Source organism: Lepisosteus oculatus, chromosome 1 (assembly GCF_040954835.1).
Source record: "Lepisosteus oculatus isolate fLepOcu1 chromosome 1, fLepOcu1.hap2, whole genome shotgun sequence".
In the NCBI taxonomy this organism is placed as follows: domain Eukaryota; kingdom Metazoa; phylum Chordata; class Actinopteri; order Semionotiformes; family Lepisosteidae; genus Lepisosteus; species Lepisosteus oculatus.
In genome coordinates, this window is record NC_090696.1 from 76807874 (window position 1) to 76822883 (window position 15010).

General features: G+C 40.9%; 1 protein-coding gene across 5 annotated transcripts in view; it reads right to left on the reverse strand.

Moving 5' to 3' along the window:
• The window catches only part of LOC102694997 (calcium uptake protein 3, mitochondrial), a 36066-nt gene that overhangs the window by 4606 nt on the left and 16450 nt on the right, over positions 1 to 15010 (reverse strand). The window contains exons 7-14 of one of the 5 annotated variants that reach the window (XM_015345722.2): positions 14523 to 14594; positions 12527 to 12568; positions 7595 to 7690; positions 6054 to 6068; positions 5079 to 5173; positions 3759 to 3930; positions 695 to 803; positions 256 to 413 (exon numbers count right to left, since the gene is read on the reverse strand). In XM_015345722.2, coding sequence (XP_015201208.2) covers positions 256 to 413; positions 695 to 803; positions 3759 to 3930; positions 5079 to 5173; positions 6054 to 6068; positions 7595 to 7690; positions 12527 to 12568; positions 14523 to 14594 — 759 coding nt within the window. The remainder of the gene's footprint in view (positions 1 to 255; positions 414 to 694; positions 804 to 3758; positions 3931 to 5078; positions 5174 to 6053; positions 6069 to 7594; positions 7691 to 12526; positions 12569 to 14522; positions 14595 to 15010) is intronic. The other 4 variants (XM_069193425.1, XM_006630116.3, XM_069193426.1 and 1 more) reach the window with 4 other exon arrangements.

A 15010-nucleotide genomic window follows, 5' to 3' on the forward strand; every position in this document is an offset into this window, starting at 1 on the left:
CCAAAGGAGAGGCTGGAGTAGCCTTGAGAGTTTGAACATCACAGTGTATCGAGGTTTAAGATGAGTGCCGGGTCAGAGAAGTGGCGCTACTGTTCACACCTTGAATGCATTCTGTGGATTATGGTTTTCCCCAAAACCCACTACAGACGTTCTCAAGCTGTTTACAAGATCATTACCCATCTCTCACCCATAACACTGTAAAATCAAGGTAAAACAAATGTACACAACACTGCACCACACATGGTCCATCCCTACCCGAGAACCGCGGTACAGTCTGTCCTTCATGATGCCAATGAACTCCTTGTAGCTCAGCTGGTCGTCACGGTCAACATCGAAGATCTTGAACACTGTGTTCACCAAGTGGTGCGTGAGTTTCAGTCCTGTGGCCACATAAACTGCACGCTTGAACTCATCTGTACAGATCACATTTAGAAAAAATTACGCAGTTTCATTTTGTTTTCCTGGTCCCAGAAGAAATTCAAAAACTGGAAAGCAGACAAACAACAAATTGCATGTTGTCCATCTGAGAAAGTACTCAGGACAGCTGCTTCACCAATTTATAGTAAAAAAGAACACATTACAGATTATGAAACACATAACTGTAAGAGCAACAGATTCGAACAAAAGCAAAATACGTGCAATAGCCATAACAAATCTGACAGTGAAAGACTGAAAGAGAAAATTAAAATCAAACCTTGACCGATTGACCGGTTTGCAAAGTTGTACATTTGCATCGCAATTGCAAAATCTTCCAAGTTGTTCAGGAACTGGAAAAATGATCTGAACTCATCGAATGTGATCCCCTACAAAGAAAAAGAAATGAAAAGGGAAAATACATCTTTAGATTTCTGCGTTCCATCTCTTACCAATTCAAAGGTTTTAAAATATTCATCACATATAAAAAATACTTTTAAAAGCTTCCAGGTTTTTAAGCCAAACACTTGTTTATACAATGGTATGACTAAACCTCCGCAGGTTAATGCAAGATCTATGCACCACTACAACAAAGAGCAAACAGACACACTTCCTGGCTCAAAGGAAAGCCATACGCTGACAGAATAAAAACTGTCTTGAACTAAGGGGAGTCAAGTATTTAAAATCCTCAAAGGTGCTGACAAAGCCAACAATTAACTTTCATCAGAAACAACAGAGAACCACAAACCAGAGGAAGAAGTGGAAACTATGTGGAAGTGCATTTAAAACTGAGACCAGGAGGCTCTTCTTTACACAGAGGGTAGTGGGAATCTGGAAGGAGCTACACAGCCGAAACCCCGGCTTCTTTCAAGACCTCTCTGGATCCTGGGATCGATTAGCTACTTGTAACCGAACAAGCTCGATGGACTGAAGGGGCCTTCTCTCGTTTGTCCCCCTTCCTATGTTCTTATGCACTTACAGCACGTGAAAATCTAAAGGTCAGAAGTCAGAGATGAATTTAAGGATTTTCTCCTTCACATTATCCCACCTCTCTTTTCTAAAACAAAACAAAAGTGGTCCCAGGTACTTTCTGTTAAAGGGAGAGAAGCAACACTTGTCCCCTACATGACAAGATTAGGGTTGGATTATTATACCCTGCAGCTCCCAGCTGGCAGCCCACTGGAGCTCAGCAGGTGTGAGCCTCCTGGGAAAGCTGAGGCTGCTGGAAGAGGTGTTAGTGGGGGCAGCAGGGGGCGCTCATCCTGCAGTCTATGTGGGTCCTAATGCCCCAGTATAGTGATGGGGAGACTACACTGTAAAAAGGCACCGTCCTTCAGAGGAGACTTAAAACTGAGGTCTGACTCTCAGCAGTCATTAAAAATCCCAGGGTGTTTCTCGAAAAGAGTAGGGGTATTATCCCGGAGTCCAAATATCCCCCAGGTCTTTACCCACCATGGCCCCTTAATAATCCCCCTCTCTGAACTGGCTTCATCACTTGGCTCTCCTCCCCACTGAGAGCTGGTGTGTGGGGAGAGGACTGGCGCACATTAGCTGCTATTGCATCATCTAGGTGGGGCTGCACATTGGTGGCGGTGGAGGGGAGTCCCCATTATCTGTAAAGCGCTTTTAGTGTAAGGAGTTAAGAAATCATTATTAACCATAGGGCTCTACTTTTGAAAGAGAGCTTGGCTTGAATTCTGATAGTAAATTAAGCATTTAATAGTTAAAGCTCAGAAACCTTGGCCCCTGCAATGACATACCAAATACTTCTGTTTTTATTTGTACACTTTTCAAGCAAAAACATAGATAATGATTAGCAGTGCAGTTTCATGGTTAAATATCAGATGAATGTAAATGAACTCAAAACCTGTATGAGTCTGAAATCTGAGCATTATATTATCACAGAGTAAGCAGCTGCTGCTGGCTTACAAAATAACCGATTTATGTCTAAATGGCAATAAAGCATAAAAGTAGAACAAGATAAATACAGGTACACATTTAAATCTATTTTGAAGAGCTGGTGTTACAGTATTTTTGTTTAGCCTAAAACACCTCACGCATGTTAGAATACACAAACAAAACCCGATATAAAACAAATGCAAGATTTCAAAAGAAACAACTAATCACCAAATTTTACAATAGACTTAAATTAAGATAAAGTCTTCTAACAAGACCTGTCCTGAAGGTAATGGCTCTTTTGATACATACTATCTGACACTGACCCCTTCAATATAAGCAAAACCATGCTAGGGTTTCATCTGAATGGGATGGTAACGCGTTAAAAGAAAAAAACCTAACAAATGATCTAAGGGTAGAAGATAACGCAGACTAATAGTTAAGGTACACAGAAGCTTTTTTTTTGTTCTCTACAAGCCAATCCGTCAACACTGCCGAATTGTAGCCATTTAAAAGGGTCAAATGGTTTGCAGTCTTTTCTAAGGCAGACTAACCTGATACTTGCATAAACACAAACACAGGGGATCTATCCAAAACAACCCATGCCTGAGAGATTACATGTAACACCAGCCCTATTGTTTGTCACTCATGCGTTTGTCCACCACTAAATTCTTTTATTGCCGAGACACCCTGCCGACAGGAGACATTCACTGTCCTACAAATGAGCTAAAGAGTTACACACAATGTTTTGCTATGTTTGGTGCTGAACTCTTTAAAAATATCTCTTAACCCAACCATAAGACCCACTTAATTATCAGCAGTTATCTACCAACAACCTGCTCTTCCGTTAGCAAAAGCCAGAAACTTCTTTGCATGAGAGTCAGTGGAAGGGGAAGAAAATAAACGGCACTGTTTTCCAATTGCTCATAGGGGCACTGCAGTATCCTGCCCTACAGAACAATGTCTCCTGTGGAAAACAAGACATTTAACGTTTTTCTTGTAAAAAGACATGATGTAACATTGCATCACGAAGCAGACATTAAATAAAAATACTTCAATTCAGCACCACATGTGATCTAATCCTTGTAACTGGTAGCTCTTGATGAAGATCCCAGACAGAATCTGAGAACAAAACTATATAGAGGTATATAATTAAGGGATTTTATCATAAATCAACAATGCCTTCACACAAGGGAAATAAATATCACAGCTGCAGCGATCATACAATTAAAACCTTTAACACCACTATTTTTATACACTTTCTGCAGTCATTAAGACAGCCAATAAAAAAGTCTCAATAGTGCTCTTAAATAGATAAATCAGAACAAACCTTGACAAAAACAGGCTGCTTTCAGGATGCGAATAATCTCTGCACACTACAGCTCCAGGCAAGAAAGGTGTTTGACAGAATAAGGATGCCTCATCAATGTGAAAAAAGGAAACTGTACCTTTTCATCAGGAATTCTTTGGCGCACGTTGTCCAGATAGCTGCTTGTGTTCTCCACATTTGTGTATCTCAACAGAATACGAGCAAAGTCTTCTTCACTAATGGTTGTCATCCCTTTGGAGTATGTGAGGAACTCTATCTCGAGAACCTCTGTCTGCAGATTGTCCATGAATCTGCAACATTGATGAAAACTCACTATGATCCCAAAGCAACAATACAACTATAATTCTTTTTCAGTCGTAGACAGCATCACTGTGTTCATCACCTCCAAACCTGAATTTACTCTGCCGTAGTTACACATTATAAAAGGAAGTTCCTAACTGAGTTTCGGGAGGGCAACGACAGAAAAGGCCAATTTCACACAGCTGTTCTAAATCACAACTATCACTTATTTTTATTAACAATTCTGTTGCATTAATCGCCCCTCCAGCCCATCCCCACCCTTACCGCTGCCTCTAGGGTCACTCGTCTCCCTCAGTGAGGGTCGGGCCTCCTCAGCCTGTGACCAGTAGGCCTCCCTCACTCACGAGGGTTAAGCCAGAACTTAAAATACTCAAGTACTCAAGTAGAGGAGTACACTGGAATGCTTCTTCACACCAATCTCTCAGGACATACACAGTACATCAGACAACACCGCACAATGTCGACAGCACGTGACAAACATCATAAATAACAACTACCCAAACAATAAATCCATAAATATGTTGTGGAGAACAATATGTAGTAGTGAAAAAATCACATGCAAAAAGTGCAGACGTGCAGAGGTGCCCTGAGTCTGAGGTGCTGTTGAGGATGTGCGCTGCAGTGGGATAGAAGCCGTTCCTGAGTCTAGTGGTCCGTGCTTTAACAGTGCGGTACTGCTTGTCAGATCACTGGGGGGGAGAACAGCTCGTGGGATGGTTGGGATCCTGAATGATGGATTGGGCTTCACTGGCACAGCGCACGGTGTGAATCTCACCGACTGATGGGTCAATCAGATGCTATAATTCTTATTAAACATTCACAAACAGCTGGTTCTTGGAAGTGAAGTTTTGTTTATATCTACAACAAAGTTATTTAGTCTTTCTGGTGCTCATATGGATGAGCGTAAAGAACTCTGACAACTTTAAATGGATAACAATGCGGCTTTTCTATAAAGCCTAACACTTAAAATCTAAATCTAAAAAAAAAAAGATTTTATGTTTTTCTGCACTTGCACTATGGGTATAACTGACATTTGAAACACTGCATTAGCTTTATTTCCTGTTTATCTTAAAAAATAAATCCACTTACAAACTCATATCAACTTTGTTTAAGTTCAACAATGTTGAAAATTGTATACCTGTAAAAATCATCAAAGTTCAGCTCAGCCCTCCCTTTCTTTCCAAAGAAATGCACCAACAGTGTCGTATCTATCATCATGTTCTCTTCGGCACGCTGTAGAAAGAAGAAAACATTTGTTTAAACAAACGCAATGACTGCAAAAAGAAAGGATCAACAAGTCATTGGACTTCCGCATTAAAAGAAGAGATACAGTTACGATCACAAAAGTAACATACAAATGCACTGTGTACTTTTGTTGCAAACATACAAGCACAGACAAAAGACAGGCGAAAAAGAGCAATCCATCAATCACAGGCAAATTAACTTATAAGTAGACTTCATGCACATATGCACAAAACATAAAACACACTATGATAAAAGAATTCACCTTTTTCTAGGTGCAAACTAAATGCTGGTTTGAACAAAATTAAGTCATATTTAAAGACTCAGTTCTGATTGTTTTATGTATTGTGTTTAGACTTCAGGATATGGCTGAAGTGCGACTATCCCAGGAAGAATGTGGCTCATGACCAGCTGGGTATAAATAAAATGCTTGTTATATGCTTTCTGTATGTGTTAAAGTCAGGGTTAAAATTCATTCCAGTTCCATATTGTTTTCAGTTCATTTTTACATATGTGGAACTGGAGTTGGATTAAAGAGGAAAGAACAACTGAAAAACTGAAATTGAAACACAGAAAGAGCATACGTGGATTAGGAGGACTGCGTTGTTTATTTACTAATGGCTTGTGATGCCCACACATAACACAGTCTCAAGCCTTTCAGCCTACAGAAGGGGCCCTGAAAGGCGCTCCCCAGTCTTGCAGGTTAATAAGTCGACAGGAGCTTTAGAAAAAGGCGAGTAACGAGCTGAGACCGCGCGGTCGTGTTCTCCATGCTCACAGCTGCAACAGAGCAACTCATGCCACACTTCTCAGTGCCCAATCACTGCTCTCTCCTAAGTGACCATTGCATTCAAGCATGCTCCTTCTATACCTCTAGTCTAAAGTCCTATTGTGGCAGAGTGTTTAAAATAAAGAAGAGAGACATTGTTGCATTGAGTTCTCAAACAAAAGGTTAAAGTAATGATACAACTTCAGAAATGGAGGCAAATGTGTAACATATAACACAAACTTAAAACACACATACTTTCAATGGGAATAAACTGTAGTAGGAAATCAGGCAAGCACGGCACAAGAACAAATGAGAAATGATTTGAATTAGTTTTTGTACAATTCAAAGCAAATCTTTTAAATTTTTAAAATATATCTGAGCCTCTTTTTCCCCAGAATCCCCTAACAGAGTTCAAATTCTGCTGAGCTGTATGCAGTTACAATAGGGACCTAACGCGATTAGAAAAGGGACACCTTGATCATCTGCAGTCAGCTTCCTTTCACTCACCCACTCATCCTGTATCAGTAAGTGACTTATTCCTAGCGAGGACTGCGGCAAACTGGATCCTATCCCTTTAAGCACAAGGTGTAATACAATAACGCACCCTGGACAGGACACCAGTCCGTCACAGGGCACAGGACAGGACCACACCCCGGACAGGACACCAGTCCGTCACAGGGCACAGGACAGGACCACACCCCGGACAGGACACCAGTCTGTCACAGGGCACAGGACAGGACCACACCCCGGACAGGACACCAGTCCGTCACAGGGCACAGGACAGGACCACACCCCGGACAGGACACCAGTCCGTCACAGGGCACAGGACAGGACCACACCCCGGACAGGACACCAGTCCGTCACAGGGCACAGGACAGGACCACACCCCGGACAGGACACCAGTCCGTCACAGGGCACAGGACAGGACCACACCCTGGACAGGACACCAGGCCAGGGGAAGTTTAGCAAGGCCTAGCCAGCATGTCTTGGGAAGGAAACTAGAGCACCGGGACAAAGCCAGTGTGGGTGGGTATAGAGACAACATGCAAAAGCCGCACAGAACACAACTCACAGCCCACAGTCGAACCCTGGACCCAGGAAACATAATGTTTGCAGTGCTAATCTCCCCACCTTGACACCTTAGCTTCATTTAACTGTATCAGAGAAGATCATCTTTGCGTTGAGGACTAAACTGAGATCCTTCCTTACCGCCTAGATTCTGCTCAATTAAAAATTTTAAATAATTTAAATCTTGTAACAAATATGATTTCTGCATCATGTACTCACAAACAAGTATGCTGTCAGACAATTGCACCAAAATGGCAGCCTTTAAAATTTTTAGCAATTTGTAAAATATTCCTAAAACATGAGCGATGCTTTTCCCCGTTCTCCTCATCGGGGCTCAGAGATGGCTCAAAAAGCAGCAATTACAGCTCAAAATAAACACTGAGAACAGGAAGACGTCTAAACTACTGTTTTCAATACTGTTTAAAAAATTCAATAAGACAACAAATAAAACAGGGTGCATTCAAAACCGTATGGGGAATAGGACGACATTGGGATGAACATAAATGAGGGGATTACATGAAGAGGTGAAAGAAAACACTCCTTTACAAGGATCTGATATTTAAACATGACCAGACCTCTGCAAGGTCTGAAAAGAGGACTTGGCTTGTGCTTCGCCTCAGAATGTCCCAGTAGCTCCTAGGGGCACAATCTTGAGCATCTTTTTTAAGAACCTGCAGAGGTTGTGAAAAGCATAGCAATTAGTAAAAAACATTTTACTGATCCTGTTTGAGGATTAAATAACTAAGGAATTCTAAAACAGAAACCAGTTAACCTGAATCTCACAAGAACCATTTAATCTCAATGCTCAGCAGGTAGGGGCCTTCTTCTTTTTAATCTGGAGGAGGAAATTTAGGCAGCAAGGAAGATGTTTTTCAAAAGAAACAGAAGGAACTGCATTGTTGCGCCTGAATTTCATCAGAACAACAAAGCAGAAGAGTGAGAGTGGCACTACTTTCAACTGTGCTAGCGACAATTTGTTATGCAAAATTAGTCCCTAGTTTGTTTTGAGTGAAGAGGTGACTCTAGGGACATAATACAGAAAACCTTCCTTATTTTAACATTTCTCCTAACTTATGTATCTATTGGATTTTTTCATGGCCACCACAGGCTACAATTCACAAATTCAGGAAATTTCCTGAGTGAGCCATCTTTTCCAAACTTTAGTTGGGACATCCCAGTTTTAGGTAGGAAATCGTGCATTAACTGTATCTCTTAACAACTGATCCGAGTCTATATCCAAGGAAAACCACTGCAACAAACTCTTAGCTACCCATGAAACCCAGAGGACGTCAAATTTTAACTGTGATTGTTAAGTATTTCAATTATGGCTCATATGAAACAAGACTCAAGAGTGACAAATACATAAAGTGGTTTTAATTCTATTCTACCCCACCCAGTCTGAATTTCAATAATACCATTTACAAAAGTACACTAGCTAGTACAGCTCATAGACACAGTGGCCTATACAGGCATGTGCTGTTTGTGGGAGGGTATGGCAAAAACCTTTACTGGTTTCTGTTTTCTTATTTGCATGTTTTAAATCCCCATCACTGGTATACTGATGAGATCTGAATAAGGTTTTTTGCTTGGATCTGTAAAATGTCTCTCTCACATTGAATTGCATACTCCTCTTCCTCTGGTTCCAGACAACAAAATAGTGCTATTGAGATCTTACTGTACTACTTGTTCTGAAACCCTGACACCCATCCTAAATGTCAGGAAAGCGCATGTAGGAGACATGTGAGGCTGGAAAATGCAATCTGTAATATCAATTTTCTTGTGACGGCTGAACTTTACATGTAACATAGTGCTGGAAGTTGGGAGGTTTCTGTAATATAGCCATCATTTAGTACGGTGATTTTAGAAGCAGTGCTCTTTCCTTCTTTAAGTGAAGGTAGATTAGAATAAGGGAATCCTTGTGTCATTACAAAACCGAATACTGTGATCTGCATAGTTAAATCCAAACACCTCTGCCATGTTCTGCAGCACCGCTGGATAAAATGGAATCAAAAACACTATTAGTCATGAGGCTCGGGACTGAGTAATCCTGCTTTCTAGATTCGCCATCAATGACTCACTGCATGGCGCAGGGCTCTGTTTCCTCTGAAATCCCCAGCTGTCAGAGAAGGGATCACAGGGCACAATCCCTGGAGCATGGGACAGCCCCTGAAACACTGAACAAATAATAACAGCGAGGGAAGAAACCAAACCAGAAGTGGCCATTCCACTGTGAGTTACTGGTGCTGCCCTGTTTGTGTCGATTCTGCAAAGTGCACGGGTGCTTTCATGTTTAAACAATACACCCCAGAGAGAAAACATCGCTGGCAGCCAAGACGTGAACTGCAGTACAGCAGTCCCCCGTACACATGTTTTTATGTGTGTTCCTTGCTTCGTTTCACAATATTTTTTCTTACTTTTTTATCTTTCATGCCTAAAGGGAAAAATGAAAGCTGACACACCTGATAAAACACTGTTCTTCCTAAGCACTTCATAATTTTCAGAAGAGACAGATTTATGACATGATCCTACAGCTAATTAAGGGAATATCCTTTAATGCGCAGTGATATTCCTATCTAGTATCATAAAAGCTATACATTTCTAATTATAATATATGGGGAAAAGCCCAACCACAATTTTAAAGGGGAACTCTTAACATGTAGGCATGAAAAGATTTTCTTTTTTTCTTCTCTAGTTTTTATGCCTGTTCTCATCTTGGGTTAGTTTCTTTTCTGGGGGGGTAGGGGGTGATAAAAATGAAAACCATTTGAAACAGGGCTTGTGAATCAAAACAGCCTTAGAAAACTCTAAAAGCCCTGACTTCAATATTCCATATCAGTTGTAATAAAGCACGTTCCTAAAGTTTAATGGTATATATGGGTCATGGGTCAAAATATTACAAAAGCCAAAATACCACTCCTGAAGAAAGTGTATAAGTGAAGCATGGGGGCCTGTCCACGTTTCTCTGATTTCACAGAAGAGGGCCTCTCAAGTTTAATTTAGGTAATATGCCTCAACGAACTCCATTTGACAGCAGGCAGGTAACATAAATCAACTGTTTTACAGTGAGAACTGTCCTTTGCAGACAATGCCCTTAAATCTCCAGCTATGTTTGACTGCATCTCCACTGTGTCTGAAGTATTCTTCGTTTTTGGAAATGAAGCGCGCATGAGGGCTTTTGAGTTATTTGAAACCTCGCTTTAACTTAATTTAAACACTGCAGAAGAAGACACGATTACCTCATGTTTGTCAAACAAGCTTCAATGGATGTGTGTTTTATGATTCACCCAAGCCCCGAAACCTCCTCCTTACCAAAGAAAAAAGCAATAATAAGTCCATCTATCTATCCATCTAATGTCCATCCATTATAACTAGGAGTCTATCCTGGAAACACGGGACAAGACAGGACCACACCCTGGACAGGACACCGGTCCATCACAGGACACAGGACAGGACCATACACTGGACAGGACACTGGTCCATCACTGGACACAAGACAGGACACACCCTGGACAGGACACTGGTCCATCACAGGACACAGGACAGGACCACACCCTGGACAGGACACCGGTCCATCACAGGACACAGGACAGGACCACACACTGGACAGGACACCGGTCCATCACTGGACACAAGACAGGACACTCCCTGGACAGGACACTGGTCCATCACAGGACACAGGACAGGACCACACCCTGGACAGGACCACACCCTGGACAGGACACCGGTCCATCACAGGACACAGGACAGGACACACCCTGGACAGGACACCAGTCCATCACAAGGCATAAGACTGGACAGACCCCTAAAAACCAGTCCATCAAGGGACAAATGAAAGGACCGCACCCTGGAGAGGATACCAGTCCATCACAGAGCACAAGGCCCTACACAGGATGCCAGTTCACTTCAGGATCCACATGCACAAAGGCACATCATTTATCAATATAAACCTAACCAGCATGTCCTTCCTTGAGAAGTCTTTGAGAAGTGGAAGGAAACAGAGGCGGCCTGAGAAAACCCACGCAAACAAGGAGAGAAGACAGAAGCTACACAGAAGGCACCCTGGTCTGGACTCAAACTCAGAGCCAAAGAGCTGTGAGGCACCTTGCTGTCTTTGTGCATAAAATGTTTAAAAAATAAGGGTAGAAAAACAATTTATTCTTCAGCTTCCTAGTTAACTATTGCTTTACGTTCTTGGCTTTTAATTAGTTTAATGGAATGTTATCAAGTGGATTTGGATTTCTATCCAGCTGTGGCCTGTGCTACTCAGGTAAGCTGTGAGGCGTGACTACAAATAAATACTTAAGACTTCCACTACTACCTTGTCAAACTCGTTGGGCAATAGCAGATTAAGAAGTTTTGGTTAAATAAGGACTTGGAAGATCTTCTACATTTATAATCCATACAAAATCCAGTTTTGCTCAGGAGAGTCAGCTTTCCAATGGGACTACCTTTCTTAGGGGACCACATCTTACTTCTTCCAGCTGTATACATAAGTACAATATATACACATCTTAAAAGTGCAACAAAACGTTGAACAGAGTAAAAACCATACTCCACAAGCTGTCAGGCATGACACTTTCACTGTATTTTTAAAAAGTATGATAAATTTAAACAGACACGTTGGCCGCACATGGGATAAAGATTTTGCTGGGTTTCATTCATTTTCAATACACAAGGGCGCATTTTTTTCTGCTATGGTTCGAGGCCACCAGTATTTCAGCAATTAAAAATCTGCCTCAACAACCTGATGGAGCACCTTGAGATTAAGTGCTAATTGTGACCATAATAAAAAAACAACAGATAAATAATAAAAAAATAATAAATAAAAACAGATAATAATAAAAATCAGATATACATAGCAGAGCTGTCAAAATTAAAAAATCAACTGTATTCCATTCAAGTTGTGTAACTTCTTTCAAGGGAAACATTTTAAAAGCTTTAATAAGCCTGACAAGTTTCAATTTGTGTCATTCTGGCCCACAAGCTGACATCTAAAAACAAAATCGATAAATCTGGAACTGGGGAGAAAACACCCAAACCCACAAGGTGATTCAAAAGGCACTGGAACAAGTAAGGAGCCGCGAGTAGCAGGGAACCAGAAAAGGCAGGGAAGGGTTTCTCAATACCTTGGGGAAGAGAGCCATCGCAGCAGTGACTGCAGAGCGGCTGCAGCCAGGCCAGAACAGCACCCACTAGTCACAAAGTGGCAGCCAAACCAGAGTCTCCTCAGCTCGCCTGGAGAAGATGCTGGCTTCATTTTCAAAGAGCAGCTTCACTGTCTTTGATGCGCCCTCAGCGACCCTCAACCCTCAGGTGAAGTCACAGTGAGTTTTGAATCACCCTACACATTGCTCGGAAAGAGTCACTTCAACTTTCATGCGAGTTTTGCTTGATACCCCCCGCCCCTCAATTACAGTACAAACAAATTACAGTCCTTCTAAAAATCTGCATTTTAAGAAACAATTGCACTCAGTAATGGAGAAATACCATGCTGGTGGGATACATACGCTGCTGACAGGAGCATACTGATATCCATAAAGTTGCAAATTCTTACACACAGAAAAAGGAGGATGCAGAGTCAGATTTCAGAGAGCAGCATGCGATAAAAGGAAGAAGAACAACAGAACATGTTAGGACACGCAAGGCAGTCGTTAAACAGGCACAGTATTAACACACACTCTTTGCCTTAAGCCTTAAATGCAAACATATTCATTCTCATCATGTTTGAGTTGCTGCAATTTATCAAAGATTCTGATGCGAAAGTTAGCAATTGAGGTGCAGTAAAATAACTGTATCCAAATAAAAAGAGGTCACAATTTCCCTTTGCGAAGTACAGATTGGGGGCTTCTGTCAGTTCATTATCTCTTTCTGGTCTGCTTAGCTGTCTTTGCTTTTATAGTTTTACTCCAGTTCCTGCGTCTTTTCCATCTATAAAAATATGTTTTTAGGAATGTCACTTCCACGGAAACGTGGTGCATTTTAAGCTCATCTGAATCAATCTTAATCATTAATAATAAGTAAACACGGAATACTTCAGTAAGTCATTTGAAAATGATTTATGTTGGGGAAATAAATCCCATACCATCAGTTAAAAAGCAGATGCAGTAATCATTACTGGACTGTGTGAGAGTAAAACAGAAGCTACTCATAACCATAGTTAACCTTGTCATAATCAAGGTCATCTCACTGGAGAAAGATTCGTTTTCAGTGACTTTATATCAATCAGAAAATAAGGAACTGAATACTTTGTTTGAGACTCCAAATAAGTAGCATTCAATACGCTGCATATAACACAGACACAATCCTCTTCACAAGGGAAAGGCAGATCTCCTTTTAACACAGACAAAAGGAAAACATGAACGTTAAGTGCTGTCAGAATTGTAATTGTTTTATTTGTCTTAATGTTGTCTTATAAGTTGAAGACTTGAATTTTATAATATAAAAAAACTTAAGATTAGATTTGGGATATTTAAATATCAAATTTATACTAAATATAAGGTTTTGTTCTCTGTCCACAGCAAAGACACGTTTTCCAGTAGAAAGTGCTGAGATTCACTGGACTCTGAACTCCAAGTTTGGTCACAGGCATGTCTCTACTCAGCAGCTGGTGTTTACACGCACATGGATGTGTATAAACATTTTTTGCTAGTTAAGTACGCAAACCTTACATTTTGGCTTAAGTTGTAGCAGATAAATGCTCCACGAATGTATATATTACACCCATCACAACCCCTGACCTCATAAACATGGAATTTTGTAAGATCTGAGACAGAAATCTTCAGCAACTTCAAATTAAGTCAAATATCCAACTCTATAATATAATTTCCTATGTACTTAATGTCATGAAAAATTAATCATAGCCTGTAATGTGCATTTCTTGATAAATACTTACTTTATTATAACTTTACATTAATTATTCCTTAATATCAGCATATAATTTGTTTGGACTTACCATTGATAAAAAAGTACAAAGAATCACCTATTTGTTACAAGTCAGTGTTTATAAATGTTTGTAAATAGCATATGCTGCTTGAGGTGTGCAGATGCACACACAAATGTTTTTTTTTTATAAATTAAAGTAGACCAGGCTCCTATCATTTTAACATTAAGAACAATATCTAACTTTGTTTCCTAAGTGAAATCCTTCCTTCAATTGAAATAGAATTGATATTTAATCTCAGTTGTGACAAGAATATACTCTGAAATGTTTGGAATGCCAAAGATATATACTGAGGTTGTTTTTCTTTTAAATCTACTGTGACGAATTTCTCCTTCTGAAACTGAAGTCAGGGCGGAGTGGTGGCTCTGTGGCTCAGGATCTGTGTCTGTGGCTGGAAGGTTGCCAGTTCAAATCCTGTGGCCCCCAAAGGAATCCTACTCCAATGGGCCCCTGAGCAAGGCCCTTAACCCCAACTGCTCCAGGGGTACTGTACAATGGGTTTTTTGTCGATTTTCCTCCTGCACTAGACACACTCGCTAGGAGGTGACTGTGAGCGTCCTTACCAGCAGGGCAGATTTCTCAGCATCACCTCTGCGCTCCTTCTTCTCATTTTTCTTGCGAAATATTTCCTGTAGCTGCGTGAGACAGAAGTCGCTCATGAATCACCATTCACGCAAAGTGCTGTAGAACACATCTAAAATCTACCTCAAGATCAAACCCTGCCTGGCGTGCTCTTTCCCGCTTGAACTACAAAGAATTATCCCGAGAGAGCTGTGATGAGGAAAAGGGCTCATCACAAACACAGAGAGAAACAATGAGTCCTGTTGGAGAAATGAGGAACATCAGCACGTTCAAGGCCCCCGAAGTTAGTGATCCTCTGAAACACAGGCTGATGCGCCAGGGAATGTCAAGAGCGATTCCTCTTTCTTGATACGGATATCGACAATTATAAAAGCCAAACTATACAGAAAAAAGTTTTCTGTTCCTGGGTTAATGTACCATCACCAAAAGAAACTTAGAAACACCCATTGAAAATTAATGACAAGCACAT